The sequence below is a fragment of the Blennius ocellaris genome, assembly GCF_963422515.1.
Source record: "Blennius ocellaris genome assembly, chromosome: 8".
Lineage (NCBI taxonomy): Eukaryota > Metazoa > Chordata > Actinopteri > Blenniiformes > Blenniidae > Blennius > Blennius ocellaris.
In genome coordinates, this window is record NC_137657.1 from 25,786,148 (window position 1) to 25,808,173 (window position 22,026).

General features: G+C 46.9%; 1 protein-coding gene across 1 annotated transcript in view; it reads left to right on the forward strand.

The window, feature by feature from the left end:
* Positions 1–6,278: 6,278 nt before the first annotated feature.
* Positions 6,279–22,026, forward strand: part of LOC308133880 (zinc finger protein 516-like) — a gene marked incomplete at its 5' end in the record, with an annotated part of 16,831 nt that continues 1,083 nt past the window's right edge. Inside the window, 4 exons of the mRNA XM_080501411.1 lie at positions 6,279–8,043; positions 11,946–13,319; positions 16,609–16,713; positions 19,618–19,691. Of these exons, the coding sequence (XP_080357537.1) occupies positions 6,279–8,043; positions 11,946–13,319; positions 16,609–16,713; positions 19,618–19,691 (3,318 nt within the window). The remainder of the gene's footprint in view (positions 8,044–11,945; positions 13,320–16,608; positions 16,714–19,617; positions 19,692–22,026) is intronic.

Consider the following 22,026-nt stretch of genomic DNA (forward strand, 5'->3'; position numbering starts at 1 on the left):
TCACAATTGGCTCTCTGGTGAGATTGAAGTAATGTTCAGTAGTAATTGTTTCCATTTGTGAAAATATAGACATGTTCATCGTGTCTACTCATGTCTAAAATGAAATATTATTATGACACTGTTTTATCAGTCAAGATAAAATTGGTCTGTTTGTGGCCCCTGGGCGATCTTAGTCATCTGGACACATGAGGAATTTAGCTGGAAAATCCCAGAAGTTAAGCACAGTACATGTCACAACAGTATTTCTACTCTTAATTGCTGTACAGTTCAGATGTAAATGAGTTCATCGCCTGAGGCAAAGTTCTGGCCTTTTTTTGTCGTGGAATTTGACACATTTGTCACCTTATTAAGACAAATCATGAGCTGGTGTGTTTTTGCTTGTAGCCTGTGTGTGCGTGTGCGTATGTGTGTGTGTGTGTGTGTGTGTGTACGCTGTACGAATCCAGCTGTGCCTCACTTGCCTCTATGTTCACGGTGCAGCGTATAGCAGAGCTCTTTGTCTGCTGCTTTAGAGCCGGGTGGGAGGTGAAGAGCAGTTTGTTCATAATGGATTATTGATTGGTCTGAGAATACACTGGCTCTGCTCTGCGTGCGTGCATGCGTGTGTGTGTGTGTGTGTGTGTGCGTGTGTGTGTGTGTGGTTTGGGACTCCATACCACCCCCTCTGTCCCACTCTGAGCCCTGAATGTCTCCACTTTATGAGCAACTGTACAGAGGACAGCGAGTTTTTTTTTTTTTTTTTTGTAAAGTGCTCTCTGTATGTTGCGTGCACGTGCATGTGTGTGCGTGTACCTCTCTGTATGGGCCTTTAAGCTTTCAATACGGCCTGTATGAAACAGCGTTAAAAGCCCACAGTGTGTGTATCCAGACTTGGGAAAAGATATGTGTGTGTGTGTGTGTGAGACATTAAAAGCTCCCTCTGTTTTTGCCTCTCGATTCTGTGTGTATGAGTCCAACTGAAGGTCCACTCTTCATCCCCCACCCCCCCCCCCCCCTCCTACTGTGTGTTTTTATTTATTTTTTAACCTCGGCTGCTCGTTTCTGCGCCGGGCGTGTGCGTGGGAGGGGAAACGGATCCCTCCACCACTGAAGGATGTCCCACACGAGAACGACCCACAGTCATTACCGGTGATAAGGTGACAGCGTGAGTGAGCCGGTGCGTTACGAAAGCCAATCTCTGCACCCTTGGGTGCGGGAGATTTGTGTCACGGCTGCCTCGGAGACGATTGCCGTGATAAAGGCGCTCCCTGTGCCGGGTGACAGTTGTTTTCTATCACCGGCCAGCAAAAACAGTGAGAGCCTGTCATCATTTCCCGCAACCTTTGGGTAACTCTTTGTCTGGAAAGCAGTGCTTCCTAAATAACAGACCGTGTGTGTGTGTGTGTGTGTGTGTGTGTGTGTCCCTCCTGTTGTCTTGCAAGCACAGCCTGCAGCCCCCAGAGGGAGCTAGTGAGCCTACAAGAGTCAGTTCTTAAATATGTGGCGTCATAATATAGCTGCATTTTTTTTTTTTTTGCCTTCTTCTCTCCTGCAAAAAGCTACTCTGGTTGTCTGTGTGAAAACAAAGTGGAAATCCTGACATGTGAATTGAGGCTCGCCTTGCTTGTGCAGCTTGACACTGCTCGTTTTCAAGATTTGCTCCAGATGTGGACCACTTAGGACCCGAAAATAGCCAGGATGGGGAAAAAGCGGGGGCACATTTTCCTCATCAGGCCAGTTCAGAGGTTGAGCGTGTTCGGAGGGAGGAGGCGGCGGGTTGCTGGGGGTGTTTTCCTTTTGACACAGCAGTCATTATCAGCTGAGTGTAGGCCTCCATTCAGGCCCCGGTGACTCACAGTAGGGCAGCTTGAGTGTTCATTACAGGCCTGTCTCACATCACAGCCGGGGTGACGCTCGTCGATGTCGATGAGGGGGATCGTTTTCTCGCGATGGAAATGGAAAATGTACACTGTCTTAATCACAGTGCGCCATTAAAAACAAACTGGACACAAACCGAAGGGGCAATTTATGTTGCAGCTGCTCGTGGTCACTGTCTCCAGTCCTATTAGTTCTCTCTCAGTGTGTGTGTGCGTGTGTGTGTGTGTGCGTGCGTGCGTGCGTGTGTGGGTGGTTAATTAGCAGGAGGATGTCATTGACAGTCAAGGTTTACAGAGAGGGCTGATGGTGGTAGCTTCAGGAAAAGACAGTGTATCCACTTATCGGGGTTATGTTGCTCTTTAATAGCGCTTTGAAGCCTCCTCTCTTTTTGATGACTTCGATGATTGGTAATCTCCCGGGCAGTTTCTCCCTCCTTAAGCCAATTTGTCCCATTTTTTTTTTTTCCCCTTCTCCCCCCCATTCAGCCTCCCCGGTGAGGAGCCTGCATTGTTTCCCTTCTGCTGCTTTAATCTTATTAAGTTGCAGTTTGCACATGTGACTGTCTGGTGGATGACAGGCTTACTGTTAAAAAGCCTAAGCCCTCCTAACCCCCCGGCCCTGCCCCAGCCAACAAGGCCATTCGATAGGAAATATGATCATCCTCTGTTTTAGTGCCACAAGTGGAAGAAACTAGTGAGTATTAATGATTAACATTGAGGTGTTGAGACAGGGAGCAGATGGAACAGATGCGGTCGGGACTGGACGGCTTTGTTATTCTTATTCAGCTGTTCTCGTCACCTGATTGTCTTCGGGGGCATTTGTTTGACATAATGAAGCAAGTGCGTAAATTTATATTGCTCCCTGTGAAGCGGTTTGCAAATATTGTACATAAGACACGACACAAGATAATCAGACATCAAGTCATAGAAAAACATGGCTGTAAGTGAACACTCATCAATTAGAAATGTTCGCTGAGATCAGTTGAGGTCAGATCTAGATCTCCCAACAGTCCAAACTATAAATAATTTGAGAGGCTGGAAGCAGGATCATTTCAGAGAAACTACGTTATTGAATGGAAAAGTCGCGTGTCAATCAGAATGCAGTGTTGAGATTTGATTCATCGACTAACTCAAGTTGGATTTGTACCACTTTTCAAACCGTAAATCCCTTAAATACCTGGGTTTTCTTTTTTGAAAGAAAATTGATTTTATATCAACATCTCCAGGTACCAGTGTTTGGGATAACAACATCATTATGTTACCGCCACTGTTGAGCGAGATTTAGTTCAGATTAGGCGTAAGTACATTTGTATTTCAGGGAGGTAACAATTTCGAACCAAAGTTCTCCTTTCTTGAACCTTGAAACCCACACAATCACATGTACTATTGTCATGGCGGCTGTGTGGAAACGTTCGAGGTCCCAGATGTGATCGCAGCACCTGTTAGTTAATTTTGTTGTGTGAAACGTGCAGCAGGAGGGACAGGCAACACCTGTGAGTCTTTTTTTATAATTGAGTTTGCACTGAATTGTGACTCAAAAAACTAATTTTAGCCAAACTAACTGGTAAACTGTTAAAAATCACCATTATCATCATAATCATTAGGTCTTGTTTACACATTTTCAAGTGAAAATGGTGCTCAGAGCTACTGAGAATGCATTTTTTTGAAAACAGGTCTCAAGGTGGAACTTTTTAAACGTTTGTTTACTTTTTGTCTGCACATGGACGAGTAGATGGACGATAACTTTTGCCAGTCAGTCCACATTCTCCTGGGACTTAGCAGTTTTATATTTGAGAGTAATAGCAATACAACTTTGTTGTCTGTGCATACGAACGTCTTTGTACTCGCCATTGATCATGTCTCCAGATCGTTGTTCTCTGCATGCACACATGGATGGTTTTAATACATAAAAACAGCGCCCACTCGAGGCCCTGCATGCTAACTACATAGCGTCAACATTTCTGCCATTACTCTGTAAATGGATATCATTTTCAAAACCTTGCCGTTTAAACTCAAAATGTTTCTGAAAGGAAAACACAGAAACGACGCCTTTCGGTTTGTTTACTTCACCGCATTGTCCAAGTAAACATTTGCTTACTTGTTGAAAGTTTGTAGCTTTTGCTTTTATTTACTTCTGACTGACCACCCCCCCCCCCCCACACCTAGCCTCCTCGAAAATGGAGTTTGTTTGTATTTAACCTCCAGCTCCACTTTGTTCCTGCAGTATTTATTACAGCAGTGGTAATCTGAGGCTTTGTTTCACAGTGGTGTCGGCCACAGCTGGCCTTTTGGCTGCGGCCTCACTTCTTCACAGGAAACGCAGTGAGCTCTGCAGGAGGAAGCATGGCGAGGCTGATTTCAATAGCATAAATCTTTTCTGGATAGATAGGTGGCTCTGGCGCCGGGTACTCATTTTCAGAGCAAGAGTTAAGACATATGATTGTTCTTGTGCTAACGTCCCTCCTCCACCATCCTATCCTCTTATGATTATGATCAATTATCCACTTATAATTAGGGCCTGGCAGTAACTCAGCTTATGGGCTCTGACACTTTATGTAATGGCATGTAATAATGTTGTCAGTCACGTTTCATATCGTCCACACTTTCAGGCAAGTTTGCAAAGGAAATTTTCTTTTAATGCTCCGGGAGTTCTGTGATAGATTTTCGTTTCATACAGAAAAATGTGACATATTAATCAACAAATGTGGCTTATGTAATGACGGTAAGAGCCGAGCTGACAGCAACCGAGGAATAAAGATGTAGTTAACCTTTAATCTTGCGAGGAGAGGGGGATGTTTGAGGAGAAATGTGTTGGAAACAAGACATTTCAAGCATCTGTAGCCACTAGAGTATAGCAACTGTGAAATATGAGGGTAATGCTGAAAGCCAAGCCTGCTTAAGTATAATGTTGGCCAGGATTTGAATGTGTGAGCACTCACAATGACTGAAAATACTCGAAACAGTGGTTGAGATAGGGTTTTGGAGGGAGGCACAAGATTTTTCCTGGTATCATGAATGAGAAGTCATGATTCGAAGAGAAACAGCTGTGTGAAATTGTCAGTTATGGCTATTGAGACACACTTTCTTTGGGGCGTGAAAACCCAAAACATGACACAACTTGTGGACTTGTATCGTAATGTTAAGAGTGGGCTCATGTTCTTCTTCCGCTTATCCTCTGTCTTTCTTTCTCTTTCTGTTTGACTATCAAACCGACCACATTCAGCTCCACTTTGAGAAACGGAGCAAAGCAAACCATGTGAAGAGCCACTTCCTGTTGTGTACTTAAGATCCCTGTCATGTGACCGTGTCGGTTGAAGCCGGTGTCGGGGGGGGAATATTGTGGCACTGCTGATCTTGCTGATGTGAACGTGACCCCGCACCTCCCACCCCCACCGCCGTCTCCCCCCCCTCCACCTCAACTACCACCCTTATTGTGTAAAGTGTCGACTCAGCCGCTGGGGCTTCAGAGCCCCCCCCCCGCGCCTCCCGACAAGCTCTGTACGACTCATGCAAAATCACAGCGTGGCACATGTGCAGCACAGTAGCTATATGCTGAATGTATACACTCAATTTGCACTGATGTCAATTTTTACAAGAGATGGCAAGTTGTTTACATCTGCAATGGATTTTGTGAGAAATCCATCAGATAAACAGAGACCAAGTACTTCAAACATTTTCTTATTACTTTCCCTCCACTATGTTTTTTTTTTTGGCAGTCTTAACTATAAAACATCCCAATTCAAAGTCTTATTTATTCACTTTGATGCATATAATGAAGCTCTACATGCTCCAGTACACACCTTCCTTCTCACGACTCATGTAATCCACCCCAGCTGTGCATTCATACACTGATTGTCCCTGAATACTGAAAGTATTCTTCAGCTAATCGGATGTTTCCTGTCTTTTCTCATCCCACTTTCTTTCTTTGTCCCTCTCTTTTAGGTGGAGGACATTCATGCAAGTCCCGCCGAAGCTGGAGATACACATGAAAACCTAATATGAGGAAATCCACAGGATTAAAAGCAAAAATGTGGCGACTCTGATGCAAGGAACTCTCAAACTTTCCCCGTCTCTGATAAAATGATGTCCTGAAAGGGGGGATTCCTCTCAAGAGATCGTGGAATCTATTATAGATTACATGCAGGGTGTTTCTACTTTAATAAAAGCAAATGATCTATTGCTTTTATGGATTGACTAACTGAAGATGGATTCACCGTGTGGAAGTCATTAACTCGACTAAAACCCACTGCTTTGTTTGCAGCTTGGTCGCTGGGTGATTGAAAGAGGAGAGCAATTTAACTGACCAGCAAAACGCCTCACAAGATATCCCTAGATGTGCAGCTGCAGATAACAGTAGTTTCAAGTGTTTTTGAGCTAGGTGGACAGGGTAGTTTTGTTTTTTTTTGTTTTTTTTTAAACAATATGAATCCCAGAGACAGCGTGGAGGTGATGGAGACCCGGGCAGGAGGTCAGAAGGAGAAGCTGAGCGTGGACAAGGCCAACCCCGGGAAAGAGATGGAGGTAGACGACGACAAGGTTCCCGAAGCGTACGACTGCAACATCTGTGGACGCAGCTTCCCGTTCCTCAGCTCTTTGTCGCAGCACATGAGGCGCCACACGGGCGCCCGCCCTTACAAGTGCCCCTACTGCGACCACCGTGCCTCGCAGAAGGGCAACCTCAAAGTGCACATCCGCAGCCACAAACTGGGCACGCTGTCCAGCCACCACTCCAACGAAGACGAAGAGGGCGGGGCCGAGGAGGAGGAGATGAGGGTGTCGGAGGGTCTCGACGGAGGGACCAGTCCGACCAAGAGCAGCTCCGCCTGCAACCGCATGATCAACGGGGACAGCGGCGAGGAGAGTCGGAGGAAAATGCCCGCAAGGAGTATGAAACGAGAAAAGACCGTCTCCGACCAGCGGCCTTTCTGCTGCCGCCTGTGTGGCTACGAGGCCCACCGGGAGGACCAGCTCCTCAGCCACATCGAGAAGGTACACATCACGGCCGACGCCGAAGAGGAGACGGTGGTGAAAGAAGAGGCCGTGACCGAACCCGACGCCATCCAGCCTCAGAACGACGGGACGTTCCCCTGCGAGACCTGCGGGCAGATCTTCTCCCAGGCCTGGTTCCTGAAGTCGCACATGAAGAAACACGCAGGGATCCTCGACCACTGCTGCCGCATTTGCGGGAGACGTTTCCGCGAAGCCTGGTTCCTCAAATCTCACATGAAGACGCACAATACCAAATCCAGGTCGAGGTCGAAAGCGGACGTGACCGAACATCCAGTCACCATCAACGACGTGGCCCAAGATCCGGACGTCGTCAGTAACTCGGTTACTTCTGTTTATCAGGTCTGCTCCAAATGTGGGAACCTGTTTCACTGCAAAGAGAGCCTGAGAGCCCACGACAAAGTCCACAGTGTCGGCTATGGCCAGAGTTCCCTCAGTCAATGCGGGCCGAGCGATGACGAAGACTCCCCAGCTGCTAAAAGACGTTTGCTCGACTACTTAAGCCTCCAGCCTGCTGAAGGAAAGACCCCGGATGAAGAGGAGGACTGTGAGAACAAGATACTGGGTCAGAGAATCCCAGAGCTGGATCCGGTTTGCAGTTACCAGGCCTGGCAGTTGGCCACGAAAGGAAAGGTTGTGGAGCCAGTGGAGCCCAGTTACAAGGCCTCCTGTGGGGGTGGAAGCATGGGGGAGGAGGGACTGGCCGGCGCTGCTGTGGTCTTCGAGAAGGAGAGCAGTCGTTACGTCCTACAAGGCCAGGCGAAACGCAGCTCGGGAAGACGCGGCAGTTCAGGCCTGGGAAGCCACGCGTCGTCAGGGGACCGGACGCCGGAGAGCCTCAGCGACTCGGAGTACCGGCCCTCGTCCCGGCAGGACAGGCGGCGACCGTCACAGTCGCAGGCTCCCTCCAAGAACAACGAATGCTTCGAGTGCGGCAAGGTGTTCCGCAGCCGTCACCAGATGATGGTCCACCAGCGGGTCCACAGAAAGGACGGGGGCAGGGCGCCGCTGGGGGACAAGGAAAGGACTCCCAGAGACGAGCGGTGGGGGTCGACAAGCGATCCGGAATCAGGCTCAACCAGTCGGCCGAGCACCCCGGGGTACGGAGACTCTCCGCCAGCCTCCACTCTTGGAGACCAGGCATCCGAGATGGGGACGTCAAACTCTGGAGAGCTCGCAGGTCAGTGAACTGCTCAGTTATCTGTCCGTTTTTATTTATTTATTTTTTTTTTTACCTCACACTACCTTTAATCAGTCATAAAAAATATAATAAAAGAAACAATGTGTAGGCAATGAAAATGGTTAACGTAGTTGATTTATGTGCTTTTGGTATCTCAAATGATTAGGGTCTTACTTTGTTGAGTTTTGCTTAGTGATCATCAACATTAAGGCCTTCAGTGCAGTTATTCCCAACCAGGGGGGCCCTACCCCAACGGGGGAGGGGCACCAAAGATCAATGGGGGGGGGGGTGTCATAAAGCAGTCTTGATTTTAAGGGTATACCATTTATTTCTGCTTTAAAAATAGGTGAGTCAACACTTAATTAATTTATATAACAAAACTACTGATTCTAAATGTTTATGTTAAAAGTGCAATACACACAGAAATAAGCTCACAAAGTAAGCAGTGGAAAACAAAATGGCCGCTTGCAAAGTTGGAGAGAAAAAAGAAATAGAGTGCACCAAGAGAGCTACATAGAATTTGGCTTCATTGAAGTGATGGACAAAGTTAGAACTGAATGCATCTTTTGTGGTGGAAAAACTGGCACATGGAACCGTGCCATCTGAAGCAGCACCAGACCACCAAACACCCTGCGACGGCCTGTCAGCCGAAAGAGTTTATCCTCCGAGAACATTAACTCCTGGTTACAGAATATAACAAAGAAACTGTATTTCACATATAGAGTGTTATAAGGTTCCTTCAACTTGTTTTTAGCCGTGGTGGGGGTTGGGTTGCATAAGTTTACAATGAGGAACTACTGTTATTGTCAATACTTCTTTTTTTTTTTTTTTCAACCGTTGTGACTCAATGCTCCACCATGAATCAGTAGAAAACACACTGTATAGAAATACTTAGCTGGATTGTTGGTGGCAGAATTGACTGCGGGCCTTTTCCAGCCTCCCACTCAGGCCTCTGTCACTTTGTAGTAAACATCTGTTGATGAAATGGGCTTTGTGAGGGTGCAGATGGAGTGGAGCGTTGAGCCACCCTGTGGTGACACACTGGAATTACATAACCGTGGCTTATAAAAGAGTTGCATCCAAATGCCGTCAAATATGGCCTATAAACTTTGATTGCTACCAGAGAGCGTGTTTACAGCCCGTGCTGTTATCGTGTCTCACTGAAATCACTGTCGTTAGCAGTGAAATGAAACTTCGTGCCTTTCGGTAGCATGGCAGCAAAGTGGGGAGCATTTTTGGAATACCTATCATTTTTTTCACCTCCACAACCAATAAACACTGCGGAGCAAAAAGAAGAAAACCCCTCCGTGCAAACGGCAAAACACCATAATCACAGCTGAACTGCGGGGAGGCATCCCTGTGTTTTCACAGCAGTCTGTGTCTCGTCTTTTCCAACTTGCTGAAAACCTCATTCGTACAGACCAGAAACAAGTCGGCAACAAAGACTCATAGTGATTGTTTCCGTCCGTCCCTGCTCACACAGACGTTCAAAAATAGGAGCAGCATTTCTTTCAGGCCTGATCGAGCTGTGTGCTATTTCAGGTCTTCCTGTCTCAGGAAACCCCCCCCCCCACACACACACACATTTATCTGTGTGTGAATATGCTTTTTTGCTCTCTGCTTTATATCTTAGCTATGACAATATGTCTGTATGTTTCTCCTAAGCCATTAGACGTATTTCAACAATCAGGAGCATGTGTGAAAACATCTCCGATAGCCCGATCACTCCCAACAACTGAAAGCACGTTTTTGTTTTATTATTTTATTATAACAGTGAGGAATTCACTCTCTCCACAACAAGAACATCCTGGTATCTGGTTTCAGGAACGGCATTTAGCTCAACATACAGCGTCTTCTTCATGCACTGTACGTAAATGTTGTTTGATCGAAACCATCATGACTCATTTGAGGATATTCAGGCGTCTCCACACGCAGACTCTGGTTGGCGTCCCTCCTCGTCCCCAACCGACTTCTTCCCTAATCTCTAAGGTTACCTCCTGTGACACTTCCACTGTCACTCATCCACTCTTCTTACCGACTGAGCCCGCCTGGCTGCCTGATGTCTGAGGGATTGGTTATTTATAGTGTCACCTCCCGTTGGAAGGATGCAGAGGACACCTCAATTAATCCCATCTTTGACTGCTATTAGAGCCAGTTACTTTTTTTTTTTTAATGCAAGAATGGATTCTAATCAGAGTCAGACATACAATCTGTATAAGCAGGTGAAATATTTTGGGTGTGAAGATCATGACAACCCGTTTCTAATTTCCCCGCAATAAAGGAATAATACTGAAGTACGGGCTTGATTAGAAAAACATATAGGTCCTGCCAATAAACTAACCTTGGCATGGTGTGTGAAGCAGTGTGTGTTCATCCCCACTGCCAACAGGAAGTCAGATGAAAAACAGATGGCAGGTTATTGCTGTTACGGCGATGAGGAGGGGAGGAGGTTGTGGAGAGTACAATAATTGACTGCTTACCCAGTTTTAATGATTGCATGTGATGCAGGGGTTTGATTTTATACTAACAGTTTAAGAATTCACATCATGATACCTCTTTGCAAGTATATCTACTGCCATCCTTAAAGCTTGAGACTATATTCTTCTCGGTTCAGCCACTTTACCACCACCGTAGTACTTTACAATACTGGAACAACACGAGAAAGCATGCAAATGCTCTAGAAAGGAAGGGACAAAACATTTTAATGTGTCTCCCATCTGCTTCGATATGAATATTGCTATTCTCTTGATTCTCTCAGAAGCTGGACAGAAAGTTTCCCAGTAATAACAGAGAGGAAATTTACATGAAGCCCTAAAGCGCCATCTAGTGGGAAGTATAAAAAGCTGCATTTATAAAGATGATTTTGTTTCGAGGTGGATGTACAGACTAAAATAATCCCAACATCCATCTCACAATAGCTAAATCAAATACAGCCGTATTAGACTTGACAATCACAATGAAGATGGGAAATTGTATAAAACTGAAAAGGTTTTGTTTGGGCGGTATGTTGGTGCAGCGTTTTCTCTCTTCAAATCTATACAAAGGTCCTTTTTTCAACTCTGCACATTCCCTCCATGCCTGTCTTTTTTTTTTTTTTTTTTTTATATTACCCAGACTTCTTTCTACAGTCCAAACACATGTATGATGGATAACCTCTGAGCTGACACTCAATGTTTGTGGGTGATTTTCTGTGGAAAATATATGAAGGCCTTACAAGCTGTCTGACGTGTGTGTAGTTTTTACCTGCTCTCATAAGCCATGGGTAAAATATTGATGGAAAGATGTACAGTTATGTTTGACTATTTCCCGCCAGATGGACCCATAAGGGAAACTTTACAATTAGCAGACAATGGTTCATGTAAAAACAAAAAAAAAAACAACAAAAAATCAAAACGTTTGTACACAGTTCATCTTGTAATCTCTGTGTGTTTTTGCAGCAACACTCTTTTTTGTTGAGAGAATTTATGATTTTTCTTGTAAAATTAACATCAGTGTATTAGCAGCAGAGGCGGAAAGAGTACTCACAATTTGTAATCAAGTACAACAAGTGTTACTTTGTTTGACTTGTACTTGAATACGCGAGAAAGTACTGTCTCACCAACTTCAAATGGCTTGAAAACGAATTCAAATTCTGGACCTGCTCAGTGTAGACATCTGATTTAATAGTACAAGTACTCTGCAATAGTACCTAATTACTAATTTCTCTCCCTGGTTAGTAGTGATTATTGCATCACGTCCACATAAAGAGGGTATTGAATCATTGAGAAATACTGCAGCCTGGTGGTTGTTTGCTTGAACTGCATCAGGATGAAGCGACAACATATGTTGTGGCCGGAAGGAGCAACATGCAGTGGGTTTTATTGGCAGATCATTTGACTTTAGTGTCGTTTCTCTCCCTCCAGACGAAAAGCCGTACGTCTGCAGCCTGTGCGACTTCGTCACCGCCGAGTCGCAGGCCTACCTGACTCACGTCCGTGCCCAACACCCGCCGTCCTCCAAAGACAGACCGGGCCCCGCCTCCAGCCCCGGGACTGGCCCGGATAGAGGAAGCCCCAGCGGCTACCCCAAACTGAAGAGGGCTCTCCTCCAGGGGACGAACCGCTCGGCGTCGCCTCCCGCTTACCTCTCAGCTCGGTCCTCTCCCCCGGAGCCCGGCGTGACCCCCGTGGATCTGTGCGTGAGGGCCGAGGGCATCAGGGGCGTGGCCTCCTCGGCGTCGGACGGGAAAAGCCTCCCAAGTCACAAGTGCTCCTTCTGCTCCCACTCCACCCGCTACCCCGAGGTGCTGTGGATGCACCAGACTGTGGCCCACCGCATCAACAGCAGCAGCTCCAATCTGGCGCCCAAATGGGCGCCTAGAAACAACTCCAAGTGCTCCAAGGACAGCTCGTTGTCCTCCAGGAGACGCACTGGACCTCCGCCAGTCCTGGAAGGGAAGGAGTGCCAGCCGCTGCCTCCGCTGAAGCGCGCCCAGCGCACCCGGCCCCCCGCCGGCCCCGCCGAGGCTCCGAAGAAGAGCCGGCCGACCACTCAAGCAGCGACGCCGTCGTCGTCGTCCTCTTCGACCCCCTCGCGGGCCTCCTCCTCCTCTTCTTCCTCCACCTCGGCGGGGAGGGCTGCCGCGCGGCCGGGCAGCAGCGGCGCCGTCAGGCACACAGACGAGCAGAGCCACCAGGCCCGCTTCAGACCCAAGGTGGACATGTACCCTCGAGGAAGCTCCCTCTCCTTGGAGAAGAACACCGGCGCCACGTCTCGACCCTCCGCCCCGAGTCCCGCCTCCGCCTCCGCCTCCGCCTCCAGAGGGAGCGACCGCTACCTGATGTCCCAGGAGGGTCTGGGCTTCATGCTGTCCAGCAAGCACGGCCTGGCCGAGTACAGCCGAGCCCGGGGGCCGCCTCAACACCACCATCAACACCACCTCCTCCACCACCACCACCACCACCCGCCACTCCCCAACTCCCACGGCCAGGGGCGGCTCAACACTACAAGGCCCAGCACCGTCGTCGGCAACAGTTCCGCCATGGGCCACAACTACGGCAGCCCGCACGCACAAGGCAGCGCCCTGCAGAGTTCCCCCTCGCCCTCCTCCTCCTCTTCCTCCTCCTCCGCCTCGTCGCTACCCTCAGAGGCCCGCGGAGACGTCAAGCAGGAGCCGGTGGCCGAGGCTCCGGAGACGCCAAACGACGTCCTCGGCTTCCTGAAAAACTACAGCCCGCACGAGCTGGCGGCCCTGTACCACCGCTGGGGCGCCGCCAACGCCTTGTTGGATCCCACAGGTGAGCTCTCGGGGGGGGGGTCGGTTTGAGAAAAGTTGTTTTTTTTTTCTCCCCATTTTGTTGATGAAAACTTGAAAGCGCTTCTTTTCATAAAGCCTCCCCCACTGTCGTCAGCTCATGAGCACGGTACCCAAAGAGGAAATGCCAAATGTCAGGAGGTGTAGAGGAATGTTTTCCAGCGACTGAGCGACTCGTTTCCGAGCTGACCTGATCGTGCCCGACAGGCCAGCGGAGAAAAAGACCAGCAGCCCCGAAATGTAGGAACAGTGTAGAATAGGGACTGCCCCGCCTCACGCTACGGCTCACCATCTGGCAGGAAGTGATTGACAGGCCCGGGCGCTGCTCTGTTCTGACGAGGGGTTTTAATAATGAAGAGGAGAGATCCATTAAATGAGCGTGCACATGTGTTTGTATCTGGGGCAGCATGTTTGTCCATATGTGCTGGGTGTTTCAAAAGGACCATGTGTATGTATGTGTGTGTGTGTGTGTGTGTGTGTTGTGTTTTTTTACATGAAAGACGTGAGAGAACCTTTGCTACTCTCAGGTCTGCGAGGCATGCCTAGTCTCCAGCTCCACTCTCCCAGAAAGCTGTCACAAACTGTTTAGGTCACGGCTCCGCCTGACGAGAGGTTCGCACAGATGCGAGTGGAGGGAGGCGAAACAGAGGGAGGGAGAGAGAGAGAGAGAGAGAGAGAGCAAATGAACAGGAGAGGCAAAGAGAGAGGGATGAGACAGAATAATTACCCCACCAGCTGCTTTGGAAATGGTCATTACCGAACATCCGTATTATTTGCCCATTTTGGGCTGTGTCTCCGAGGTCAAGTGGGGCTGTGCGGAGCCAGGGGTCAAAGACAACAGCCCCAGAGCAGACGCGTGACATCGCTGTCACCCGTCCAGGCGCATATCGTCACGATCTGCCTTAGCCCTTTGAGTCACATGCTATAAAGTGACCTTTTTTGAGCAACTGAGTCTTTCTCCCTTTTCTCTCTCTCTCTCTCTCTCTCTCCCTCTCTCCCTGTAATACCAGTGTGTACGCGTCGGCCTGTGTTTGCCGTCCAGCTCTGTCTTGTCTTTCATTAGTGCATCAGTGAGAAGGGCTGGCGGCCCGGAGTAGAAGTAGAGTATCCAGAGGCCAGCAGCCAGGCTGCCAGAGACACTCTCTGTCACCTCCTCCCGCCTCCCCCCCATCCTCCTTGTCCCTGCTGTGTATACAACCCCCCCTCTACCCACACCCCCCACCCCCCCTCCACCTCTCCTCTCCCAACATGCAGAGAGACACACACAAACATACAACTCGTGTCCAGGTATAAGCCAGCGTCTGTGCTCTGGGCACTCGTGTTGGTGAGCACCTCCCCTTCAATCCCCGAGGCTCGTTATCTGTCAGCGAGAGGTCAGAGGAGTGTGTGTGTGTGTGTGTGTGTGTGTAATGGTCCAAATGTCATTAACTGCATCCAGCCGTCTTTAAATGCCTCCGACATGCGACCCGGAAGAAGGATTTGCAAGCGAGCATGAGCGACGCTCCTTTACAGCAGGAGTTGTGGGAACGACGAGGCTTGGACGTCCTCCACGGAGCATCCATTACTCTGAGAGTCTGCTCCGTTAGCCTCTCAGTATGCCTCGCATCTGCTTTGCCAAACACAGTCGGGCCTCCCGTCCCTTAACAATTAATTTCCCGGTGGCACTTCTCTTATAGCCCCTCATTATAGCCTCGGAGCTCTCGTTAGCCTGCGAGGAGGTAAAACGTGGTGGATTTTCTCTTTTCTTCTTCTCAGGTTTCAGATCGATCTAAAAAAATTAAGTCCATATTACGTTGTCTGTGAGGGAATCGGTGTGTGATAATGTTATATACTGTGATGATTTGGATACGTACACCTACATACATGACGTTTATGTTATTGTGCATTATAATATGTTCTTGAAATTTTATAAACGATTTCCGTTTGCGGAAAACAATGTAGGTTTCATGTTGGGCTGCCAGAAGGTGTTGTTTGCGTTTGTGATGAAACCACACGCACGTGCGCAGAGAACATTACCCTATAAACTTTGCTGTTTTTTTCTTAGTTTTTTTGGGGGGGTTGATTTGCCTTAATTATTTAGAGAGCACTTCAATGGTAGGAGACAGTGGGGGAGTTTTGAGAAAGAGGAAGAAATAATGACTACATTTAAAAAAAGTGATGGGTAAAATTGGGTTATTTAATTAAAACACACATTTTTAGAATTGACTTTGTTGTGAGTGTGAATAAGGAGAAAGTCCAATAAATTAAAATAATAGAAAAGACAGTATCTATCCATCTATCTATCTATCTATCTATCTATCTATCTATCTATCTATCTATCTATCTATCTATAAATAACAGGTGATCTTGAGATAAACTTAGATTTCATGAAAGGAAAAGAAAAACAATATACATTTAACATTTCCTGCTGTCATGTGACAGGATTTATAACCTTTAAGAGCATCAGGATTCAACAAGTCACCTCTCTTTGCCAATAACAAGTAAAGGTGACCAGACTTACTGTGTTGTGTGTGTGTGTGTGTGTGTGTGTGTGTGTGTGTGTGTGTGTGTGTGTGTGTGTGTGTGTGTGTGTGTGTGTGTGTGTGTGTGTGTGTGTGTGTGTGTGTGTGTGTGTGTGTGTGTGTGTGTGTGTGTGTGTGTGTGTGTGTGTGTGTGTGTGTGTGTGTGTAAATGTAGAATTTGTGCGTCACTTTCTCTTTTGGACCAACACACATATATATACAACTTTTGAAACACATGCGCATGCCTACACACACACACACTCACACACACACACACACACACCTGACATGTGACACACGGGCAGCGGAGCGGGCACATCACAGCCGGGGCGTTTTAATTGCCTGTAATTTATGCGGTGTGTGTGTGTGCCGTGTGTGTCTGGTTGTCAGGCCCTGAGATGATGCTGTGTGACAGCTGCAGCCCAGCCCCCGGAGCTAGCCGCTCATAATGACACATTAGACATACTAATGATGTCTGCGCGAGTCCACTACTGATGCTACACCTACCTGCAGCCGCCGCTGCTGCTGCCGCAGCCGTGCTCGGCGCTCACGTGCTCCCACGCACTGGCCCTGACCTTTAAGTCTCCACTCAGGGCCCGCAAACACTTGCAAAGAGGCGACGTCCACATGTTGACTTGCGTGACCAAATATTGTTGAATTCAGATGTATTTTTTTCATGATTTTATGTCGTCGATTCAAAACTAAATCGACAAATGTGAAGAATCTCCGCTGAATTGTGTGCGTTTGTGTTTCCTGTGTTTGTGCGATCAGGAATGTTTCGGTCTCTCGTGCGGCAGGGGCAGTATTTCTGCCACGAGTGCGGAAAGAGTTTCAGCCAGCCCAGCCACCTGCGCACTCACATGAGGTCCCATACAGGTAACTATGTCTCACACACACACACACACACACACACACACACACACACACACACACACACACACACACACACTCGGGCTGGTGTGACCACAGGGGGGGGGGGGGGGAACTGCATGTGGGACATAGTTGGACTTTCCTCTACGATCTCGCAGACTCAACATGTTACTCTTTAATTTGTTATTAACCTTTTTGAGCAGTATTCGGCCACATGACATGTCTTTCCAGTGAAAATGCGTACATTTTTACGTTTTCGTTTCAGGAAAGTTTCATGATTTGGCAAAAATGCAGAGGCAGTTCTGTTTTCAGTGGCTCTGAACACGGCTGTTGTATAAACGGACACCAACAACGCGACGGAAGTTTAGCGTTTTCACTTGAAAATGCTGCTAATTTGCAGGACCCACGTCAACCTACGACTTTGCTCACCTGCAGTGTGTTCAGTGGAGCTCAAATATCAATGCTAGCAACCATGCTAACAACGCACTCAAAAATAACAGTAAATATAATAATAATAATAATAACACTGAAACAGTTTTGAAAAAGAAAAAAAAACTTCAACAAAACCAGGTCAAGAAGCGAAACAATTTCATGCAAAATGATGACTTGTTGGTTTTATGGTCGGTATCAGTTTAATAAAAATACTGCATTACTTTCATAATGTACATTAATTAACTTTAATTTCATTATATATATATATATATATACACACACACACACACACACACACACACACACACACACACACACACACACACACACACACACACACACACACACACACACACACACATAATGTATATTAAAGTTAAATTATTAAAGAGTCAATCGAAAGTGACGTCTTCTGAACCCCGTGGCCTCGTGTCTACGCCACTAACCACAATTAAGGTCATTTACACAAGTTGCAGTGTCAGCAACGCCGCAGTCTGACGGTCTGTTAACCTGAAACCTGGGCGACACACAAAGAACCATGTGCTGACACGAGCTACATTTGATTTGAGATATCTCCTACCTGGACCAGTGAGAATAATTGAGCGAATTAACAGGTATTTTGAAGTTTCTAGTCGTAAACATGAGTTTCCACTAGCCATACACAGCTAATCCAAAATATTTGGAAGTTTCGGTTTCCAAAGTTTTTGACCAAGATTGTCCATAAGAACGTCACCTCTGATTTACCAAATTCAGGTGGATACTCCCACTCTCAACGTGTGTGTAGTTGTTTCTGACACGTGCAAATTTACTTTTGACAACCTCAGATCGGGCAAACCCCCCCCCCCCCCCCCCCCGATGGTCTGACCCCAGGTTGGAGGCCACAGTCTTAAAGGCTAAATGCTCAGTAATGGAGCTTTAAAAGCATCAGTGAGGGAAATGAATGAGGACAGAGTCACTATCCTGCTTTAACCTGCACAGCCCAACCGGCTGCTTCCTATTCATGCATTCAAGTTTTTCTTTTTGAGGGGGGTGGGGGTTCTTCTTCAGTATCCCCATACCACCTGTGCATGCGTACACACACACACACACGTCAGACCACATGAGATATAAGAAATATATGCAAGGGTGGGTGGGTGGTTCGGCTGTGTGTGTGTGTGTGTATGGGGGGGGGGGGGGTATTACATTCCAACCAATATTTCACGGTCTGCCTCCGTGTGCGTCCGCGACGTCCCTGCATACCACCCAGATAAATCAGAGCAGATCTTTTTCTGTTCAGCTGAGTGTGACAGGCGGTCTGCGAGTCCGTCCCCGCCCTGGGCTGGGCAGCTGTCTCTATTTTTTAAACTGAGACATGATTTGCTCCGGATACTGACCTGTGACAAATTGTATACATTATTAATCACATGTCAATTAGAGAGATGGAATTGTGCATTCTAATGAAGCAGAACAGCATTTGTCCACGCCAACAAAAAAAAAATTAATAAATTAAAAAAAAAAAAAAAAAAAAAAACTCCCGAATCCATTTGCATGCATCCTGGTGCCACTCACTAAACAGACGTCCCGGCTTCCCCCTGCACTTTTTCTTTACTTCCTCTTCCCTTCTTTGACCTCTGACCTCTTTCTGATCCCGCTGCAGATCACCTCTCCTTCTTCCTCACTGCTGTTTTCTCTGTTTTCCTCCTTGAGACTTTTCCTTTTATTCCTCTTCTCGGCTGCATGATCGCCTCCCTCATCCTCCTCCTCCTCCTCCTCCTCCGCCTCCTCCTCTTCTCCCGTCCTGTCATGTCCATCAGTCGGGCCTGGCGGTGATGGCAGTAGACAGTGAGATAAGTAGCTTCTTTATTGAGAGTGTGAATGATATGTGGCACAGCCAGTGATTCTAAGTGACAGAGGCCAAATGGTAAGTGATGCAGCGCTCAAGCTACACCCCCCCCTCCGCCTCTGCCTCCACTCAACAACCCCCCCCGCCCGATGTAAACACACTAACACACACACACACACACACTGCACTAGCACACAGTCGCTGCCATGCGCAGGCTCTGTAAACAGCGGCTCTGGCTGTAATTAATGTTGTCACCGACAGTTGTCGTCAGCGCGGACGTGCACGTGCAGAAAAGGCCAGCCACCCCGAGGCCTCCATTAACATGCGTCATATTAAATCAAAGGACTCGCCTCCACCAGGTTCCATCATCGTCATCATCATCATCACCATCATCACCATCATCAGCCAGATCGCCTCTATTAACCAGGGTGCTGGTGCTCTTGTGTGCGGGTGGTGGTGGAAGAGAGATTCAATCAAATTAAAACAAATGAAAGCAAATAAATAAAATGCTTGTGTGGATCTGGTAGAGCGTTTAACCAAATGCCCTCCTCCTCCTCCTCTCCCCCCCCCCCCCCCCCCCCTCCTTCCTCCTCCTCCTCCTCCTCCTCCTTGTCCCCACCCCACCCCACCCCATCCTCCTCCTTCTCCCCCCACAGTTGGGTTTGATTTTAACGGACTCCACAGAGGTACTGACGCTCACACCACCACCGCTTCTGAAGCTCCCAAACAAGTATGTGGCACAATGGCTAATCACCGGGCTCCCTCATCGCTTCTGCATGTTTCTGATTGTTACTGTCTCACCTATGCACGTGTGTGTGTGTGTGTTGGTGTGTGTGTGTGTGTGTGTGTGTGTGTGTCTGCACATCTGTGTCAGCGATGCCCATCTTTGAATGTGTTTTGTTTTCTTCCTTTTGTTCATCGGCCATTCCTGACATGCTGCAGGATCACTCCTGACACCGGCATGCGCCTCCTGCTTCACATTGATAAGCTTCAGATTTACCTCCCGTGTCCGTGACGTCCTCTTGTCATGATTGCGTTCTAAGGATGGGTTTGATATGTGAATATTTCCCTCATCAGGCATGTTGTCATCGCTGAAATCCAACCTGTAGCTACTCCATAGATGAAAGGGGTGGAAATACAGGCAGTCTAACATTCAGAACACTACCTGGAAACATTTGTGTTTTTCTTCCTCTGTCTTGCTTTTGTTGATTAATCTAATTCTTTCTAATCGATTTCCATTGTGAACATTAATATTAGACCGAATGTCTCTCCAATTAATAAGATGTTCAATGAAAGAAGCTGCTAAAGTGATGCAAAACAACTTTATTGTAGCATGATCGAACATTGATTCTCATGATTTTACTTCAATCACCAAGCAAACTTGAAGCATTTCAAAGAAAACTGATTTCTAAAACTAATTTCTAAAGAGTAGCAGACACAATGCAACACAGAGGCCCTGGGATACTGCATTGCAATAAATGCAAACTAGCATTTAAGCCTGAAAGCCATACTGTCAGGCTGAGTTTGTAAAAACACCCATAATGCAACAGCTGTTGACGTCCTATATTCAGTACCAAAAGGTTTTTTTCTTTAATTAAAAAAAAGGTTTTATGTCAAGATTGCCGCCATTTTCAGTAGCAGTTGTTTTGGTTTAGTGAAAATATAGAAATTTTTACCACGTTGTTTGAATTGAAATTGAATATTCGGCTGTATAGTCTAGTGGTCAGTGGCCACAGTAAACAATTATTTTAGCGCATCCTCACTCCCCTGCAGTGAAACACAGGGTTTATTCGTTCTTTAACTTTGCAGTGTCTCTTCAGTAGCGTCGCATCAGAGCTCATCAGAAGACAAAAGTACGTTTTAGCTTTAAGCGACGAGCATCAGGAGGCGGGAGGTAAAGCGACTGGTTGATTCACGGGTCAGTTCAGCCACTCAAACATCCGTAGGCAGAGTTTCTGCTCGTAATGTTATCATTCTGGTCACACTTTAAGCATACCAAATCACCGCTTCCAGCTCCTGAAACACGACGTGCTTTTCTAGTTCTCATTGTGCTCTTGATGTTTCATCTTTGAAGCAAGTTTTCTTACATTCATTGGCTTCCCCAGCAGACGTTAAAGCAGAAACTTAGATCCTCCTTCTTAAAATAACATTTGGTGCATGATTTCAGAGCCACTTTTTCTGGCTGATCGACAACACAGTTTTTCGGTCTTGGAATCTTTCTCCTTGTCGATAACGGTGGTTTGCGAATGACGTCGTCACGCATGTTTCATAATTTACATAAGCTACGCAATATTGGATATATGGATATTCCATCAAAGTGAGGAAATACGATTAATATGCAGAAACATTTGTACACACAGCAGCGTCCGCCGCAGTTAATACTGCAGTTAACTGCAGATCCTTTTTTTTTTTTTTTTATTAGAATTGAAAAGAGTATCATTGAAGAATTGAAATCGTAAATTTTTTGGGTGGGTCAATTCCCTTCCCTATAGTCCTCGGTCCAGTCAGGCCAATCAGAAAGGTTACTACAGTGACTCACTTGTGCAAAAGAGTGGAACTATTTTAATTCTACATTCCGTAGTGTGAACCAAAAGTAACCAGTAAGATCATTTCCTTTTGTGTCAAATAGTGAGAAACCACACCGAACTTGTAACCAACATCCACAGACGTATCCTCCCCAACATGGCAACAACTAAAATCAAACATTATGGTGTGTTAAAGGTTATTTCTGGAACATTAGAGTAGTTGGAGGCGCTTTGCTTTATCAGTGGGAGAATTAGAGGTCAACTTTTAAGTTACTGCAGTGCAGGTAAACATGCACACACACACACGTACACACACACATCTGTAACAAACTTGAACATTACCCTCAGTGTTCTGAGAGTTGAGAAACAGGGATTGATGGGAAGTTGGATCTAAATCTGCTCTGCTTTGACATTCGGAGGGAGCTGCCATCCACACGCTGCGCCTCCGTCTTAATTAATCACACACACACACACACACACACACACAAACACACACAGGTACTCACACACACATACTCAGATTTACCGCACTCTATGAAT